The sequence below is a fragment of the Schistocerca serialis genome, chromosome 8 (assembly GCF_023864345.2).
Source record: "Schistocerca serialis cubense isolate TAMUIC-IGC-003099 chromosome 8, iqSchSeri2.2, whole genome shotgun sequence".
NCBI classification, from domain to species: Eukaryota; Metazoa; Arthropoda; class Insecta; order Orthoptera; family Acrididae; genus Schistocerca; species Schistocerca serialis.
Genome location: NC_064645.1, coordinates 247,117,289 through 247,138,736, shown reverse-complemented (window position 1 = coordinate 247,138,736; position 21,448 = coordinate 247,117,289). Strand labels below are relative to the sequence as shown.

Here is a 21,448-nt window from a genome sequence, read left to right as displayed (position 1 = left end):
AGAACCCCACCCAGTGCGAAGTTAATTACTCAGGGAGGTCGCCTGGTATCCCTGAGGCTCTGTTAATGACACGTGTTCCTATGTGCCGCATACCCATAGGCACAGAGCACATCACTCCTTCGGTTGGGTACCTGGGGAATTGGGGAAGGAAATGGGAGTGAGTAAGGGAGTGATGGGGCTTTGGGACAAGGGGCTTGCAGAGAAAAGGAAGAATCATCTTAATAGGTACTGGTGTTGTCTTGTTGCAATATTACATCATACAGGCTTATTCCTCTCCTCTCTACCTTGCTGTAATGTATGGATTTCTGTTTCTATCTGGCAATACCATTAGCCTGTAAAACAAACTGTGTGACTACTCCACAAACTTCTAGAGATTACATCAAACAAATAATGAGGAAAGGCAGCCACTCACTTGCTGTTGAATGATGTTTGGTGTGTAGGTACACTTAGGATATGAAAATAAAGTTTTCAAGATTTTGTACTTTTATCATTTTTTCCTTATATGGAGAACAACCTCCTCCTCCTCCACTCCCTCCCAAGTGGCTAGACTGTGTGGAAGTGTTGTTAGTGGTAGGTAAGTTCCATGTGGACAATAGTGAGCCACTTTGAGTTTAGAAAATTCTGGAGAGTTATCAGGTGATGATTCAGGGGGAGTGGAGAAAGTACAGTTAGATGGAGGAATAAACTGAAGAAGGCAGGGTTCAGTATTGGTTTTATGTTGAGCCTGATTCGTAGGGTTGCTAGAAAGAAATGTTTCCTCTTTAGGGACCAGGAGTAGGAGTGGTCTTTAACAAACTCAGCATGACTGAATTTGGGGCAAAAAGATGAGGCCTTTAGAAAGGACTGATGCTTCTGTAGGATTGAGGCTTCTGGAGAATAGATTCAAAAGTGTGTTGCCGGTCTACTTAGGTTCTGGGTTCTGTAGTGTGGCAGGAGGGAGTTTCTGAGAATATATGGCAGGTGTAGTATGTCGAGGGGGAAGTTTCCCCCCCCCCCCCCCCCCACCTTCGGCATTACATTTTGCAAATTTTACTGTTATAGTATGCCAATTTTTGTGTTACTTTCTGCTGATTTTGTTTTTAGTTTTTGACAGGTTATTTTTTAAGTGTCATGTCATTCTTATTTTGGGCTTATTTCTTTGTTTTTTGTTGTTATGTTGAAGCTGAAAATATACCCATTGAGTACATTCTATTAACTGACATCACATTTATTTAAATTATTAAAAAAGAAAATTTATCTATTGAACCCATTAAATCCAATCAATCCACAAAACAAAACAAAAATATTTTTGAAAAAGAGATTATTGTCATAACTTCAAAAGTTCCCTTCTGGGACATTGTGATGCAGGTTCAACAACACTTCAAAATAGTGTGAAGACAACCAGGCTCAGTGTAAAACTGAACACAAAAGACAAAATGTCTATGGCACCGCAGCAGATATTTGACAGTGTTTGTGTACCCTAACTGGCATGTAAAGTTACTTTTCAACTAAATTATGAAGGCATTTGTATCCCTTCAGAATATTTTACACAGCTGAGACTTTAGGATTAAATGAGACCACTCACTGAAAAGCAGAAGCATTGAGTTGTCAATAGGCACATGGAAAAGAAGAAAACTTGGTAACTTCTGGAGTTATCCTGTGCCAAGCTAGAGTACATGCACGCGCACGCACACACACACACACACACACACACACACACACACACACACACACACACACATATATATACAAGGTCTGTTCAAAAAATTCCGGAACTTTTCCACAAATTTTTCTGCACTTACCTTCTACTTATTGGTAATGGTCTCCTTCAAAATACTCTCCTCCAAAATTGGTACACCATTCCCAACCCCATTTCCACTTCAGTCTTGGTATGGATATTGCTGTATTGAGTGAAGCCCTGTCTATGAATTTTCTTTTATCTTGTCTATCGTTGCACTTCTTTGTCCTTTCAACTGGGTTGTCAACTTTGGAAATTAAAAAAAAAGTCCGGAAGGGCCAGGTCTGGAGAGTACAGAGGATGAGTGTGCAATAGTCATGCACCAACAGGGATGAATGTGCGGGTGTGTTATCATGATGCAAGAGCCATGAAATTTCTCGCCACATTTCAGGCTGTTTTCTCACAGGCATAGCAACTCGTCCAGATAGTACCATCGATTAACAGTTTCCCCCTCTGGCCCGAGCTCATGTTGAACTAATCCTTCAAAGTATAGAAAACTATCAGCGTGGCTGTGACGTTTGGCCTGAATTGACGAGCTTTTTTTTTGGTCTTGGAGAACCTCTCCCAAACCATTGTGAAGACTGAAGCTTGGTCTCATCATCACAACTGTAGACCCATGTCTCATCACCAGTTATGATTCTGTTAAAGAACATCTCATTCTCATTTGCACAATCTAAAAGCTCTTCATAGATTTGAGGCGGCGGTCTTTCTGGTCTTGACTCATGAACCATGGGATGAACTGGGTGGAAACACTATGGATTCCAAGATCCTGTGTCAGGATTTCATGTCATGATCCAACCGAAATGTTACATTCTTCTGCAGTCTCTCTGACAGTCAGTCTTCGATTGGTATGCACAATTTCATTGACATTCCTGACATGAGCATCGTTGTTAGACATTGAAGGGCATCCTGAATGTGGGTCATCTTCATCTTCCATCTGGCCATTTTTAAACCGAGTATGGCATAAGCACTCATCACTGTAGGCTTCCTGCATCATTTGGTGTGTCTCTGTAAAGGTGTTCTTGAGTTTCACGCAAAATTTTATGCAGGTGTGTTGCTCTGCCATCTCGAAATTCGCAAACCGTATGACACAATGTTCTACTCAATAGAGCACTGAACAATAACTAACAAACATACAACAATGAAACTTCTGGCAGTTACACATTAAACACAGGCATGTGCAGGGGTGCCAGCCGCATTTCGCTCCAACACACCATTGGCACGAAATTACGAATGTTCCAGAATTTTATGAACTGACCTCGTACACGTGCCTATGCCCCTATGTGGTACTGGTGAGATTGACCATGTCAATGCTATTCTGTGACAGGTGGGCTGCTTGTGATGGGGTACTGTCAGGTGGAGTGGGTAGAGGATAAGAGAAGTAGGGAGAGGGACTTGTGGGGGGGGGGGGGGGGGGGGGTAGAGGGAAAGAGATGCAGGGAGAGGGATGGGGATGGGTGACTAACAGCTCAGAGGGAGGCTTGTTTGCTGGCTAGGAACACAGGAGAGAGGTGTGGCAGGTATAGTTGTAGCAGCTGGAGGGAAGTGGCACGTGCTGAAGGCTATGTGGGAATATGAATTGGGAGGGGGTGACAGGATGGAGGAAGGGGAAACTGTTGGGTGGAAGGTGGAAAGACAGTGGGTTACCTGATATTGAGGCTGGGACTGTTATGGGAGCTCTTGCCGCAAAATGCTTCTGCTTTTTGGTGAGTGGTCTCCTTTAATCCTAAAGTATTTACATCGTACTAGAACTTTCCTACAACATTTTCATAACGTAGACTTGCCATTCTTGATACATGTAAGAGAATCTTTTTCCAAGTCAGCTTTAATAGATTTCATTATCATACCATGACTGAAAGAAGAACCTAGAACTGTGAACACACATTACATGTTTGTGAGGCCATAGAAGATGCTAGCTTAACTAGAAGATGCAACCCTGTGTGTTTCATTGTTTCCTTCACTTCTGTCTGAAGTGTACATCCCTTCATTTTCTCAAAAGTTTGCTGGTTTAACCACCACAATTCATTTTCCCACAATAATGAAGCAATCTTCAGTTTTAAAGAGGGATGCAGGTAATGGTTTTATATGGGGATTTCTAAATTCATGATATTTTTATGCACTAGATTGTACCAAAATCGATGTGGTTGGGCAGGTGTTTAATGCAGTGCATCAGTTAAACTGTATATTTTTGTAGTATATGAATATAGATACGAAAATAACAAATGGCACTTGAGTTCCACAAACTTGTAAATCTACATCACTTGGTCAACATATCAGCACACAGGACACGTAATGTCTTGCAAAATTTTTCTGGCAGTAAAACAGAACACTGAGAATGTTTATTTCAATATTTATTCAATGTTATTGTTACTATTTTGTGAATGAAAAAAGGAATAGGGTTCCATATTTGCTGTTTCTCATATCTTGTGAGCAATGTAAATGTGTAGTTTAATTGATGTGCCACATTAAAGATCTCGTCCAAATGCGACATTCTTTTGTGCGACAGATTGTGTAAAAGTGGTCTGAAATGTCACGTTGGTGAATAAAATTTTTACTGGTATAAAGAGAGTTGGAAGTAGCATCTTTTCATTTGGTGCCACGTCAACAACCATAGTTTTCTATGCAAGAAATCAACTGTCAATTTATACACAATTCTCAGTGCTGAGAAAGAAAGTCAAAATCCAGTTTCAGGGTTCAATAACTATCGTTAGGCTTAGAATGACAAAACCATGTCTAGAATGTGTGTTTTTGGTTGGCATACAAAATTCAGGGATTGCAAGGAAGAAGTTGAATACTAACAATGTGCTGGACATATCAGCTGTGCATTCACCTGTGACTGATGATCTACAAATACAGAAGTTGTGCCAAAGGTTGTCTTGATGAATGAAAGAAACACTGTGTAACAGATTTTTTTTTTTTGTGAAATGTTGGAACATTTTGGAGGCCAATCCAGGTCCTCAGGGCAGAGCTGTAGCTATTGATGAACCTTAAATTTGTGAGTATGATTCATGAGTAAAGGGCAAAAGTTTCTAGTAGCACACAAGTGCCTCTACTTGATCAAAGAATTCTTGAATAAATGAGAGTGTAACAGATATTCATTGTCTTGTTTGAGATTAAAAGTGTGCTCCGAAAGAAATCTATGTCTGCTAGATGAACAGTCAATAGTAAATTGTATGCATAAGTACATGAATGTGTAAGAATTTTGGCTGCACTCTGTTCAAAGGGAGAACACTGGTACCTGAATGTTCCATCAAAACTGCACCCTGTCACACATCTCTGAATGTTGAGCTAGCACTGGCCAAACACAAAATGAAAATAATTAACTAACCAACTTGCTGTAAAAAGAATGAAGTTCTACTGTAAATTTCTGTTCTTCACATATTATTTATTGTATTTTTCAGTGAAATACTGTTGAATCTATGTAAATTAGAACATTACTTGGTTTCATGACTTCTGTTTCCGCATGCTAGTTAATAAGCATGCTTCTCTAAGGACTGCTGTCTCAGAATGAAAGCTAATATTAAGGTATTGGAATTTTCTTGTAGTGTAGTCAGTCAGAGTGACAAAAACTGTTTGAAAATTCCTAAAAAAAAGTATAACATAATTTTTATCTTATTGCATTCCTCATGTTTCATGTATGTTCTGTATGTAATACATAATCACTGTTAAAGTAGGGTAACTGGAATTCTCTTCTGTGTTTCCACATCTTTACAACTTTCTATTGGACAGTGTACAATCTTAAATAATGGTTTGGGCACATCCACTGCATTTTGAACTAGTATTTTGAAGGCCAGCATTAAAATGCCACATAAATGTGAAGCAGTTTTTGTGATTCATTTGCAATCATCGACAGCAAGCAGTATTTTAAGATTGTAAAAAAGTGACTCAAAAATGCGTGGTGATTATGATACCAGCACATGCCCCATATTGAGAGTTGCTAATTTCTTACATGGAAAAGATGATTTCCACAAACTTTTTGTCCTTATTCCCTAGAACCAGTATAAATGGCACTTTTGTAACAATTACATAAAATTTATTTACATATTTCGACAGAATAGAGTCACACTTATCAATCATCAGCACTATCCTAATCTATACCTTATATTCAGCATCAAAATTACAAAAAACTGTTTTATTCCAGGTGTCCGTGATTATATTCACATAGAAGATCTGGCTCTCGGACATATAGCAGCTGCAAAATTGCTTTTATCTTCATTGTCAGGTCAATTCAAGGTCTATAACCTTGGAACGGGTCGTGGGAATTCTGTTCTTGAGGTATGCTGCAGTACTTAATTTTTAAAAACAATGATTTCCAAAATAAAATAATCAGAGTTAAAAGAAAAATCCTTCCTAACAAAACACTAGCAGACATGCACTTGAGCAAAGGATGTCATTTCTACTGTTGATTGTCGTGTCCTGCCATCACACTCTTGACCACAATCCTCGATAATTTACCATTCTACAGTTCCAGCTGTCTCTTTTGTCATAAGAAGCAACCTCTGGCATTGGATTTAAAAACCTGATTTTTTGTGTCACCTGTCTCATGTTAACATCTACACATTAACCTTGTTAAGCTGCTACTGGGCAGACTGGTTATTCTTCTTGTTTCACTGTCAGTAAATATCTTTGAACTGTGTATCAAAACCATATAATTTGAATTACTCTATTGGTTGGACACACAAAATTTAATTTTAATCTTTTATAAGCTGTGGGCTAGACTACTTGTCTGAAGCAATTTGTGCCGTTAGTGTAAAGGGTGAAATAACTTTGTTAGTACATTACTGACTTTGCAAATGTAAGCATGATGAACTGTCCATCATTGCTGCCATCTGTTGGTTTCTTTCATTGTGGAACTACACTAGTCGGACTTGTAGTGTGGTTTCATGACTGTGCCGGTGGACACTAGTACACACATAGCAGTATTTTAGAAGATATTTTTGATGGTGTTTGAAATAAAATTTGCACTAGAATAAAATAAGGTTGTATTACCACTATTTTTACAGTGATACTTGGCTTGTTGTTATTTTGAACAGAACTATCTCCTTTAAATAATAACTATTAACTATTGATCACAGGTGATAACAGAAATACTAACAACTCAGAAGAAGATAATCAGCTTCAGCCATCTTACTTCCAGTATAATAAGCCTACAGTTTCATAGACATAGCTTTCCAAATAGACTACTTCTTGAAATTATCTGTTCCACTAAGTATGCAGGTATCATAAAAAGTTTTTCTCCCTTTAAATTTATATTTTTAGACTTCAGAAATTGAGTATCTGCAGAACTGTCAGTTACAAACACATTAATGGCATCATAAATTATGGCACCTTGTCCTCAACTAGTGTATCTGCTGTAACATTATGCGAGAACAGTTTGTTGTATTTGCTGATTCTGGGTTCTTTATTGAACAATCAAAACACAAATTCCCATTCTGTTTGTGGTTTCATCATACAGGATGTTTGTCTTTATTCCGTCTATAACTTCACTGGTGAATTTACTATTTTCAGAAGAAATTTCTAGGAATAAAACAAACTATCATGTAACATGTGAGACAATAGTCGCAAAATAATCATCACAGTTTCTAGGCATTACTTTGGACAACAAAGATGATTTAGGTGTGACTTCAACTACTTCATTTTGTGCTGCGTGTGTCGCCGTAGTGACTGTACTACAGTGTAAACATGCAAAAATTTTACCATTACTGACGTGTCTTCTCTTTAGTGCAAAATTTGAAAGTAGTGACTTTTAAGAACCTTTGAAGTGAATTTTGCAAGTGATGATTAGAATATGAATTTCTGTGTGAGAGGACATTTGAAATTTTTTGCAAGTACAGTTACTTTCCCGTATGCCAGTAAGCTATAGATATGGCAACATACATAACAATTTTTGCATATTTACATTAAAGTCACCCCTACAATGCAGCAACTTGCACACATCACACCAGGCATCATTCTTATTACATTTTCATAGGGTTTCCCATACCATATTTAGAAAACAAATTACTTTTTTTATAGTGCCTGTAAAGTGAGCCAACTATATAATCTTTTTAAGTTTTATGTTGTGAAACTTAAAATTTCCCATTACTTCATAGATATTATGCATTGAATTACAGTGCAGTCTGTGACAATTATTGGAAAAAAATCTGGAAAGTAGGGTAGGAAACACTTAACTGTTAATGCAGTATGCTGCTGTTGTATGCATCTGGTTTCTGAATTTCTCAATTTTTGTGGGAGCTTATTTAAAATTGTAAGGTGCAGTAAACCACATGTCACAGTGTCATGTGTGCCCAAAAAAGTGGAACCATTATACACAAAAAATGCGAATTATAGGCATGTACTTTTCACTTTGATAATTCTGCTTACGAAATTTAAGAATAACTATCAATGTTAACCAGAATACTTCAAACTGCAGTTCATCTTACTACAGGGATTGCAAGTAATATGACATTCCTGTTGTGCTTATAGATCTGTATCATACGTATTAGAGTTAGTGCACCAGACCTGAGGGCTGTTTCTCCTGTTATTTCTAACGTACATCATAATCTCACGTCTCAAAAGCAAATAACTTATCTGTTAAATATTTCTCAGACAAATACTCTATCAAGGTAGATTTTTATTCAAGAATTCGGCAATCCATGACTGTATGACATGATTTTCCAGCTTTGCTAGTGAGATGTTAGCTTTTGCAAAACTTCAACAGTTCCTTTCCCAAAACAGTCTTTTTATTGTTTTCTTCTTTTGGCACTATTTAGGTTTTTCAACAACTGATGACTGTTTATATGAGTAATGAGAAGCAGCAGCTTTTTTCTCATTGGTGAACAGAGTGCTTCTCTTATATAATATTTCTTGACAATGTCTGTCTGTTGTTGGCCAACTAGACAATGGCAAAATCTTTACTAAACTGTTTTTTAATCTGTTGCATATAAGCCATGACTAGCATATTGCTGAAGGGACGAATGACCCATACTTGACAATACGGCAGACAGAACTGACAAGGTAGTAGAAGCAGAATGGAACTGAACTGCAGAGCTATACCAGCATATTCTAGAAAGACTAGGCATGGTGGCTGACCAGAGCAGCTGAGTCGATAGAAATTGAATAATATCAACTCATATCGATTGCTTTTTGGTCACTGCCAACTTTGGCTGACAGACAACATTATGTTTAGGGTGACTAAATCTACAAAACCAAAAGTGACAAGGTGAATTAATGATAACTGTTGAGCGTAACTGATTTAAAAATCATTTATTGTCATACTAGACACATAAAACAGTGTGTCCTCATCTAGTTACAGACAGCAGCAACTAAAAATCATAGGCCCAACTGGTAAACACATTTCAGTTTCTATTGATTCTGCTACTCCCAGCAACTACCTTGCTGGAATTGGCTTGTATGTGTTTATATTGCAAGTCTCACAGCAGAGTCCTCTGTTGCTGTATGTGACAACATGTTATAAAGATCTCTCACCTACCCAACAGTTAACGAGCACAATGATACACCACCGCAGTTTTGAAAGGTGTCCACATTCTCTTTCCAAACTGAGATTTTCCAGATGCTGTACAATATGAGTAACGGTCGATTACTTCATAGATGCAGAAAATAAAGCTGGTACTTTTCACAGAAGATCGATTGCTAGTGGTGAATGTAATAAAATAAATTAATAATACCTTTGCAGAGGGCCACATGATTTTACTGCTGTATCCATAGGTAGATTTCATGAAAAAGGAGAGTGCAGAACTCCTGCTGTCGAGTTTGCTGATAATGAACCTAAGTTCCCGGTTGGGACTGCTTTTATGGTATGGTTCTATTGTGATTCTTAACTGGATTTTTAATTGTTTGTTTCATTTTGTTTTCAGGTGATTAAAGCATTTGAAGAAGCGAGTGGTTGTAAAATTCCATATACCATCTGCCCCAGAAGACCAGGTGACATAGCAGCATCGTATGCAGATGCTTCGCTTGCTAACAAAGAGCTGGGTTGGACTGCTGCAAAAACTCTTCACGATATGTGTTAGTATATATATATGGATATTTCAGTGAAAATAATTCATTTTTTAAATATAATAGAACTGGATAGACAAGACAATCTATTCATCAAGTGCCAGGAGGAGAAAACACACACAAAAGTTAAGGAAATATGGAAGCTTTCAGAGCCAGTGACTCCTTTTTCTGGCAGAAAAGTTTAAGGGGAAGGAGGAGAGATGATGGCAAAGGGCTGGTGAGGTGTAGGATATGGGTAGAATTACAGAAAAGTTGCCCAGAACCCTGGGTTAGAAGAGAAGTACCATACAGGATGGGAAGGAAATATATGTATACCTACACACATCAAAAAAAGTTTTGCGTCACCCCGGTTTGCAGAACTCCTGAAGATAGACGTTGACACAGACGCAGCCCCTTTGAATGTTCATAGATGTCACTAAACACACCCAAAGATGTAAGCAACCATGCGTGAGCAGCGCCTATTAGCCGGAGGGAGTCCGACAGCCGATCAGTTCCAGTCTTTCCACCAGGAAGGAGGTACACGGCTCGTGTTGTCTGTAGTTCAACCATGCCTAGACGGTCAAACCATGGTTCGATCACGTCCACATTGTTACTTTATGCCAGGAAGGGCTCTCAACAAGGGAAGTGGCCAGGCGTCTCGGAGTGAACCAAAGAGACGTTGTTCGGACAAGGAGGAACTGTCGGTGACATGCCTCGCTCAGGCCGCCCAAGGGCTACTACTGCAGTGGATGACCACTACCTACGGAATATGGCCCAGAGGAACCATGACTGCAACACCACCATGTTGAGTAATGCTTTTTGTGCAGCCACAGGATGTCGTGTTAAGACTCAAACTGTGTGCAATAGGAAGCATGATGCGCAACTTCACTCCCAACATCCATGGCGATTTTCCACCTTAGCAACCATGATACCATGCAGCACAGTACAAATGGGCCCAACAACATTCCGTGCAGACCACTCAGGATTGGTATCGCATTCTCTTCACCGATGAGTTGTGCATGTTCCTTCAATTAGACAATCGTCGGAGACATGTTTGGAGGCAACACAGTCAGGCTGAACACCTTAGACACATTGTCCAGCGAGTGCAGCAAGGTGGAAGTTCGCTACTGTTTTGGTGAGCATTACATGGGGCTGACGTATGCCGCTAGTGGTCATGGAAGGCGCCATAACAGCTGTATGATACATGAATGCCATCCTCTGACCAATAGTGCAAGCATATTGGCGAGGCAATCATCTTCATGGACGACAATTCGTGCCCCCATCGTGCACATCTTGTGAATGTCTTCCTTCAGGTTAACGACATCACTTGACTAGAGTGGCCAGCATGTTCTCCAGACATGAACCCTAACGAACATGCCCGGGATGGATTGAAAAGAGCTGTTTATGATGACCCACCAATCACTCTGAGGGATCAGTGCCAAATCGCCATTGAGGAGTGGGACAGTCTGGACCAACAGTGCCTTGATGAAGTTGTGGATAGTATGCCACGACAAATACAGGCATGCAGCAATGCAAGAGGACGTGCTACTGGATGTTAGAGGTACCAGTGTGTACAGCAATCTGGACCAACACCTCTGAATGTCTCGCTGTATGGTGGTACAATACGCAACGTGTGGTTTTCATGAGCTTTAAAAAGGGCAGAAATTATGTTTATTTTGATCTCTATTCCAATTTTCTGCACGGGTTTTGGAACTCTTGGAACTGAGGTGATGCAAAACTTTTTTTTATGTGTGTACATTGTTGGCCTTAACACCTTGCTGATAGAAGTGCATTAGCGTTCAGATTTATAACAACGTATTGCCTGCTGACAGTGACACAATAGTAATTTTAATTGGAATTTTGCAGCGGTCTTCAGTTACATACAGGAATTATAATTACATCCTCAGGATGATTGATTGGTAGTGCTTACACACATAACGCCCCTTATTTGTCACATGGGTGTGCCACCCTGCTGTCATCTGCAGCTTGGTGGTTGCCTTTCCTCATTTCTACCTGTTGTTGCCATCCTAGAACTTCCATTAGCATAGTAATTATAATTTACGATTTGTAAAATATTTACATGTAGTATAAACACCAAAATTGTAGATAAATCACTGCCTTTGCAACCCTTAAGCCTCTCTAATTCTGTCAAATTGTAACATTTGCAGTGGGGTAATATACATATTTAATTAGAACATGAATGTTTAGACCATTGGCATCGCATAAGAAATCTGATAATTTAACAGTATTATGGAGAATATCATTTTGCCAGAACAGTGGTTTGCTTTTTTTTATTTATTTATAATTGCTGTAAGTAAGTCTACCAGACTATGGACAGAAGCTTTCTAGTATGATGTTATATAGGTTATCATGAAGCAGTTGGTAATATGCAGTCTGTTAAAATATGACTAGGTTCTCTCTCTCATGTTTATGAATGACTAGGTTCCCTTTCTCATGTTTATGAATGAATGACTAGGTTCTCTCTCTCTCATGTTTATGAAATAATGGCATTTGTTGTGTTTTATTAAGCAAAAAGGACAGTGATATGGTTGCTTACTTAAATTTGACATAAATGAGTATGAAATCCATGTATGGTTTTTGTAACTCATTTCCGGTGAATTGCAAGATTGTTGTTGTTGTGAACAGTCACAGGATTCTAGGCTTCTCAATTGATGTTAGTCTGGTCAGGTGACATGAGTTACAGCCTTAGACATGTTCACAATCAACACTCCAACCTTGCCTTTCCTTCATTGTTGTGTGCCCTTTATTCAGACCATGAACTGCTAAAGTAAAGAGTTTGTGAAGGATGCAACATAGAAGTGGCCTGCATAAGTCTTTGTACTCCCAAATTAAAGAAATTTTAATCTCATGATATAATACCTGGATATTAGATAATAAGAATTCAGTAGAATGCATTAAAAAAAGAAAGGTATGTGGTTCATGCATCTCAGTTTCCGCATGACGATCATCAATCAATCAATCAGTCAGTCAGTCATTTCACAACCACTGCTGGCTAAAGGCCTCCTCCAGACTTCTGCACATAATACAGTCTTCAGCCATATGTATCCATTTTGCTCCTTGTGTGTTTTCTTATGTCATGTATCTCCTTTCCATATGGTCATTGTCTCAGTCTATTCTTATACCTTGAAATCTAGTGAATAGCTTCATTAGACTTCTACCATTCATTCAATCACCACAGTAGTAGTAATTTATTCATTCAAACATCATTTTACATTGATAGATGATTTGTCAGCCTTATACAAGGAAAAGTTTAGCTGTATGTGTCGTCATCTGTGTCGTCATCATCATCGTTGTAGTTTTCAGTCTGAAGACTGACCTAATGAAGCACTCCATGCTAGGGAGCATGCTCTTCATCTCTGCATAACTACTACAACCTACATCCATTTGATCCTGTTTATCATATGCATCCCTTTACAGTTTTTACCCCACATGTCCCTCCCATTACCAAACTGACAATTAATTGATGCCTCCAGATGTGTGCTATCAACTAGTCGCTTCTTATAGTCAAGTTCTCATAAATTTCTTTTGTCAACAATTTGATTATCCAGTCTACCCATCTAATCTTCTGTCTCCTTTGGTTATGCCTAATGTACAATACTTTTTTATGCATACATGTGTGGGAAAAGGTAGCTTAATAAAATGAAAAATAATTATACAGTGTCAGTTAAGTTTCTCTACTCTTTTCACTGCATACACCGTGCACACTTTCTGATCACTTTAGGGCTACTACTATGCTGCTGTGTATCTGTTACATCTGCTAGTCTTCCATTCTGCCTTCTGAAAAACTTGGCGTCAACTCATGATGAATGAGATATTAAAAGTAGAAAAATAGTGGAACATTTTCAGTGTTTTATGCATTAATGACCATCTCTCCTGCTACTCCTTACCAACACATGCCCCCCCCCCCTCTCCCCTCTGTGTTCTTTAAGTAATCTTTAATTGCATAATATACATTACTTAAGAGGTACACTTTGATTGCCTTTTAAATAAATTCATTTTAGTTGTCTCTTTAACCTCCTGGGGCAATTAACTGTTCAATTCTGATCTCTGACAGCAAATGCTGTTTTTCATTGATAAATCGAAGCTGATTCCTGTTCTATGATTGTGTGTAAAACTGTTTGTGTCTTACCTAATATTGTTTTTCCTCACATGCAGAACAGATTGGGAAATGAACAGACGTGGCAGTAAAAATTCCCAATTTTTTAAATTGTTCTCTTGAAATTAACCCAAAGGGCAGCCAGATGCAAATGAGACAGATGGAAAAAAGTAAGTAAACTGTTTATTATTTCAAAAGTAATTGCCATAACTGTTAATACATTTATCCCTCTTTGAGACAGTGTGATCAGTGCTTTCATGGAAAAATGTTTGCAGTTATCTATGAAACCACAATTATATCCAGCCAGCATCTCTTCATCCATAGCAAATCGATGACCACAAACGTCTTTCTTCAAGGCTACAAAAATATAGTAACCGCATTGGGAGAGATCAGGACTGTATGGAGGATATCTAAGGGGTTCCCAGCGAAACTTCTGCAGTGTAGTCGAAACAAATGGGCTCGCCCATGTGTTGCCCAGTTTGTTTAAAGTATGCTGCAGAAGTTTTGCTGGGAAGCCCTTATACATTCTCCATACAGTCATATTTTTGGAGCCCTAAAGAAGGATACTTGTGGCCTTGATTTGCTTTTGATGAAGAGGTGGACACTTGGCTACAGTCATGGTTCCATAGGCAACCACAAACATTTTCCCAAAAGGGTACTGACTGCCCTGGGGTAAAAGTATTAGCAGTTATAGTGATTACTTATGAAGTGATAAACAATTTACTTCTTTTCATCTGTTTTGTTTTCATTTGACTCTCTGTTATACTAATAATTATTTTTCATGTGGCACATCTCAGCTGTTTGAAAATTTTATCCATTTTTTGCGTATTTGAGCCCTAGAAAAGTCATATAGCTAAGAATTGAATGTACACAGGAACGTTATATCAGCACTAGCAACTGGCTGTTACACAGTAGAAACCTAGGGGCATAATTGCATGCAGCCACTATCTTTGTACTCGTATGTTTGTGCCATGTCAGTTGATAATACTAGCCAACATAAAAAATATTTTTGAGGGTTTCTTTCATTTAATGAGTGAAATCTTCCTTATTTTGAATGTGTGTGTGTGGGGGGGTACGACAAAAAAATTTAACAATGTTGGAAAACATATCTTTTCTTACATAGTTGATATTCCTGCCTGGAGTTTGTTGTTTGAAACAAAAAAGTTTATTAGCTCTAGTTTCTGTGATTGACAATAGGTGGAAATATTATATTCTGGTCTATTAAGAGGAAATAATACATTTTAATTAAATATGTCAACAATGTTGAAAGTTCAGTTGAATTATACATTTTTTTTAATAAAGCTACATTCCAAGAGTCCTAAATTATGGAAGAAACCCTGGCGGGTGGTTGTATCTGAAGAGAATCATGTGGTGGCTACATGAGCTCGTTTTCTTTTGACTTTTCTCTTGTGAGTTTCCAAGCACCCCTATTCAGAGACCAGCAGTAATCTGCAAGCTCAGGATCATTCCAATGGCTGTGATATATCTGTCCCATTACAATAATTTCCTGGTGGCACCTTTCCCCATGTTCATCACAACAAGGAGGGAAAAAGTCTAGATGTGAGTGGAGGAAATGCACCTTAGGGACATGATAGATCCAAGTTGATGGTATTTTTGCAGGACTACTACCATCAACTAAGAATGGTTACTGTCTCTTTTGTTGCCTAAAAACCCATGAAGGCTTCCCTAACTTCCTTTTCTTTCCCCATCAAAATGTGATCAAACACAAGGTCCTTCAAAGTTGCCAAATTCGTGACCCACAAAAATACAGTAAAACTCTGCTTTTATGTTCCAGAATAAATGTTTCCCATTATTTGTGACATTTTTTATTGCTCTCATCAAATTTCCTATGTCCACAATGTTAATTTGCACCCAATTTTGCGTCAATATATTTATAATTTTCACACGATTTACCCTTTATGAAAAAGTACTCTCGAAGAAAAAATGATGTAATTGACGTAAAATGATGTAATTCATGTAAAATAATGCTGGTCATTAATTAGTGCTTACAAACGCTACGTGGTTAGGTTTCTTGACACCAGGGAGTCCTACTCAGCAGATCGGAACTGGTAAACCAGTAAGAGTCAGAACAATTCATGCTGTATCTCTTGCTGCTGCCAAGCTCTACTCGGCATGGTGGCTGATGGGAATAACTATAGATTCGTTCGAATAAAGACATCATGACTAGTCACAAGCATTTCCACAGTGTGCTGACCGTGCATGCGCAGCTTCGTGAGTGTTATGATCATTGTGACACCTTTATCAAATCACATTTAGCGTATTTCATCATTTGGCCACTTGTAGCACTAGTTGACACCTTCACTTACTACAAGTTGCTCAGATGTTTTAGTTTTAATCACAGCACCAATTACCTATTTTTTAGTGCTGAGCAAAATGCATTTTGAGATTAATTCTCTTTGTCAGGTGAAGTATTTACATATGTATTTTTTGTGGTGTTACACAAACAAACAATGTGAGTGAGAGTATGCTTGTGTGTGGTTTTCTACATAATTGAGGAGGCACAGTACCTGATAACTTCAAAAATATGGCTACAATGCAAGAGATGCAAAACAACACATATGCAAACTCCACACAAAATACTGATGTAAATATGTGCACTTGACAACCAGAAAAAAATTCTCAAAACGCATCATCCTAAGCACAAAAAATAAATAACTGGTGCAGTGTTTCATTATTTAAATAATGAATGGCAGCTGTAGGCTTTCTAAAAACATCAGTTATGATACATGAAATAAGTTTCTGCTTCCAGTTACAATTACATCAGCAGTTTTTATTAGAAATGAATCTTTAATAGGTAATAAACAAGTCCCTGACAAGTATTATGTACATATATTATGCATAAAATGTGAAAATGCAAGAGGTATCCTGTACATAACTTTCACAGCTTAAAACATTATTTCCCACATTTTACACCATTTTTTTAAAGTCCCCTGAAAAGTGTTAAAACGAAGTTTCACTGTACTCTCCTTAACCTTTGCATTACTTAAAATAGGCCTGCCCATCTTAGTTCATTGCTTTGACAAAATTTTCATCAACCTCACCTTATATAGGGGTGGAGAATAATCTCTTTTGGATCCACGAGAGGTTCAGCATTGACATTTTTCACTCTAGGGTTAAGATTTCTTGCAGGCCAGTGTGCTTGAGTATAATGTGATTTTATATCCCTACTGTCCTGCATATGTAAAATGCAACAGTACTAAGTGTAGCCTAGTTCTATTCCTAAGAGAGCAGCGATGACTTTTAGATCACTTTATATTTTCCACTTGTTTTCAGAATATTTGATTGAGTCAAGGAGAGCTTTCATGTTTGCATAAGTCTCCTTCAGTGAACTGCATGACTTCAGAAGCAATACAGCTGTTGTGAAGCAATACACCTTTCAAACTTAGCTTGAAGGAATCTGTGAGTAGCCTCTAGGATCATGGTTCGCATGCAAAGATTTCATCAAACCATCAATATAAAACCAAACAAGAATATTGGTTTTCTTCTCAAAATGAGAAAGCAGATTCCTAGACATTGTCTGCAATATGAAACCTTAATGTTGAAGAGGATTCCATTGCTGTATTCTTGATCCTAAAAGTTCAGTTTTCTCCTTTGACAACCAAAGATCTCGAATGAGGACACTCAATTCCAATTGATTCAGTTGGTGTGGTTTACTATCTTTTTCCACAAAATCAGGGTCATGGGATGCGTAAAGCTCCTTAGGTTCTTCTTCCACACTGCCTTCGTCTTCTATTTCCACCCCAAAGTTCTAGGGGTAGAGTAGGAACTAGTGAAGTATCTGAATGTGAAATAGGTCACATAGCAGATGGAGGATTCAGGTACTGAATTGTTTTTCTGTATTTTGTTGTCAATCCTGCCTTTATAGGTGGAATCAAGCAGAAATAGCAGTCATCTATGCGACTTGTAGGGTTTCGATAAACCATAGGTACAGCAAAAGCCATAGATCAGTATTTTTCAGCCATTCATAAAGTATAACAGAAGAAGAGTTGCAACATATATTTGGAGCCCGTGACGTATACCAGTCCCTTACCTTCATAACAAAATAATACCGATAGGCGTTCTTCACAAGAGGTGTCAGATTCCGTTTGTGTGATGAAAATGTTATTCGCCACAAATGTAAGAAATGTTATTCACTGAATTTACACATTTTCATAAAGTTTACACCTTAAGACTCAAAATATCATAATTTCCGCACTAATTAAAACAGAAACAATATGTATGTTTATAATCTACAGACTACAGAAAAAAAAATATTTTTTGCAGTGACAGGTGTCCCAATTTCAAAAGAAATTGTCTTCCAAATAGAAAATGTAGACTAAGAAAACGATATGCTACTTTACTTTATCACCAAAACAAGAGCTGGTCGGTCATTTTTATGGTTATTCATGTATTCAGCAGGTGAAAATACATATAAGCAGCTATTTTTGAACCCGTTACATTTTCATTGTTGGCCAGTGTAATCAATATTTATATCCCCCTCCTTTAAAAAAAGTGTTTGATACCCAGTCTTTAGATTTATCATTTATATTTAATGCAACAGCTGTTTTTCTCCCTTTAAGCTGAAATTCGTTCTGATTGTTTTTTTTATGTTCAGTATTAATTTATTACACACTGCCCAGTTTTATATATCCTTGAGGGTTTTATCTGCCTTGCCTACTAGGAGCTACGATGTTTTATCAGTGACTGATGTTGCTATCATTAGCAAAGACAAAACCAAATTTTATTTTCACTACAATCATAATTACATCTTCCACTCTAGGCTGCTCCGTGATTCATTTGTTTATTTTTCTGTATCTACTAATAATTTGCAAGAAGCATATCCCCATTGCTTTTTAAGTAATCCTCAGTTCTGGAAGGTTTCATTACTAAAAGTTCACATCTCAGTGCCAAATGTCAAAACTTGTAATATTTACTTACCATAAATTTTCTATTTCAGGTGCATCAGAAGCTTAGTTTTGAAAACTGTTTACTTTACCAAAAGCACTACAGCTCACATTTCCATCTGTGTTACTTTCTTTTGCTGTTCCTCCAGTCACTGTCTTCAATTTGTTCTGTGAATTCTTTCTTCATTCATACCATTTCCTTGCATACGTCTGAATTACATACCATTTAGTCAGTATGCATGTGGCAGCATGCGCTACCTAACATCTTAAAAACACCACTCATAAAAATGATTTTCTTCTAGGGCTATACCTAGGGTTCTATTGGTGAGAGAAAGGTAGGGTAAAATATTTTGGATAGGCCTTGGGCTAGGGCAGTTATGGTTGCGTGTGAGAGTGAGAGGTGAGTTGCATGTTAAAGAGAGCACAAATATGTTTCTCCGATAGGAGCAATTGTTGTGCTCAGAGAGGAGCACTTTCTCATTGGTCATGTTATATTTGATTAATATAACTTCTTTCATCTTGCTCTGCTAAGGTCAGGTAATTGTTGAAGTTTTTTCTGTAGTAGACGCAAACAGTAGCAAGAGGGCGTGCTGAAAACTAATGCCTCCAAATTATTTTTTATGTGAAAACTCTTAAAGCTTTTTGGATAAAAGAACTTTATTAACATTTCATGTCTTTTCTTCATGTCTACATATTTATTTCTCAACAAAGTTACTGTGATGACAAACACATTTCTCCCAACAAGAGACCAGTTTGTTGATACTGTCACTGTAGAATGGTTGACGTTGTCGACAGAACCACTGCTTCACCTCTGCTTGCACTGCTGCATCACTATCAAAGTGTAGGCCTGAAAAGTGTTCTTTAAGTTTTGAAAACAGATGAAAATCAGATGGGGCCAAGTTGGGACTGTATGGAGGATGATTGATGACAGTGATCTCGAGGCTGGATTGTTAGAGATATCACAGTGCTTGTGTATGATCTGGCATTATGGTGCAGAAGGAGAGAGTGCTCCAAGCATGGCTAAACTCTTTGAAATTGCGCTTTCCGTGTTTTGAGGATCTCACAGTTTATTGCAGAGTTTATCGTGATGCCTTCAGGTATGAATTTCAAATCCACCACAACTGGAATATCCCAAAACTTTGTGAGCATGACTTTACCTGCTGATAGCATGATCCTTTGTGCTGGAACTCCATGGATGCTCTCTTGTTTTCGGGGTCAAAATGGTGAACAAACCTGTATCACCTGTCACAATATTGTTAAGGATCACATCACCCTCGCACTTAAAACGCAAAAGAAATTGTTTGCAGGTTCTACTGTTCTCTGTTTCATGTTGGGAGTAAGCATTCGAGACACGACACTGTACTTAGTTTTCTGTACCACAGTTCTGCAGTGACGACCTGCACACATACTCCTGATACCCCTAAATTAAGTGAGATATAACAACGAAAACAATCAATAACTGACAAAATAATTCAGTTGGATAGATAAAAAATATACTCACCAAGTGGCAGCAGAAATCATGCACAAAAGATGGTTGTAATTGGCGAGCGTTCAGAGTCAGTGGCTCCTTCTTCAGGCAGAAGGGTTGAAGGGGAAGGAAGAGGGGTGAAGGAAAAGGACTGGACAGGTCTAGGGAAAGGTAGATTTCAGGAAAGTCAGCCAGAACCGCAGGTCAAGGGAGACTTACTGCACAGGATGAGAAGAAAGGACTGACTGTTTGGGACTGCATTGTATAAGATTTGAAAACCTGAGATCTGTCTCCCACCTTTAAGCTCTGAAGTTTTCAAATCTCATCCGTTGCAGTCCCCAACAGTCAGTCCTTTCTTCTCATCCCGTGCGATAAGTCTCCCCTGACCTCTTTCCCTAGACCTGTCCAGTCCTTTTCCTTCATCTCTTTCCCTTCAACGCTTCTGCCTGAAGAAGGAGCCACTGGCTCTGAAAGCTTGCCAGTTACAACCATCTTTTATGTGTGTATTTTGCCGCCACTTGGTGGTAGATTTTTTATCTATCCAATTAAATTATTTTGTCACTTAAGTGAGAGCTATTATTGTGTTATCCAACAATTTTCTCTGATGAGTTCATCAGCCAAATTCTGATGAGTCTTCGATTGCTGTAAGAAGTGTCCACTCTGAGCTCTGTCACTTATGTTGAGGTTAGCACCACTGTTTCCTTCATTACAATTATGAACAACGCAACATCACATATTACTAATGCCGGTACAATCATAACTGTACATACCCTTTCATTCTTCTATGGATATAATAAGATACAAATTTCCTGTGACTAGGAAATCAATTACAGCACACTGTTTCTCAAGCATTGACATAGTTGCAGAGTGTTGCAACATGTGTCAGCAAAACAAGAAAATTGACAAAGTTATATGCATGACATGTAATACCTCAACCGGTATTGAGAAAAGAATAAAAAAATTCAGAGGCGTGACTTCTCAGCACACTTCCATATGTATTTTTGTATTCAGTCTATTTCATTGATACGTACTCCTCGTTGTTTCCTCAGTTTAAGAACTTCGAAATTTGCTCTAGGACTGCTGAAAATAGTTTTGGTGCAATGGAATGTCCTGTTTTATTTCTGAGTTTCCAGCTGTTCTGTCCAGGTGTAATGAAAGCTGCATCATGGGTATTTATACATGGCAATTCAAAATGAGTATAGCAGTTACAAATGGCTATGACTATTTAATGCATAGCAGTACATCGATAAGAGTGACAGAAAATG

The 21,448-nt window shown here is 38.1% G+C and overlaps 1 protein-coding gene across 2 annotated transcripts in view; it reads left to right on the top strand.

Annotated features, from left to right (window-relative positions):
* The window catches only part of LOC126416040 (UDP-glucose 4-epimerase), a 103,165-nt gene that overhangs the window by 63,267 nt on the left and 18,450 nt on the right, over window positions 1–21,448 (top strand). For both annotated transcript variants that reach the window (XM_050083504.1, XM_050083505.1), the window contains exons 6-7: window positions 5,859–5,992; window positions 9,574–9,724. In XM_050083504.1, the coding sequence (XP_049939461.1) occupies window positions 5,859–5,992; window positions 9,574–9,724 (285 nt within the window). The remainder of the gene's footprint in view (window positions 1–5,858; window positions 5,993–9,573; window positions 9,725–21,448) is intronic.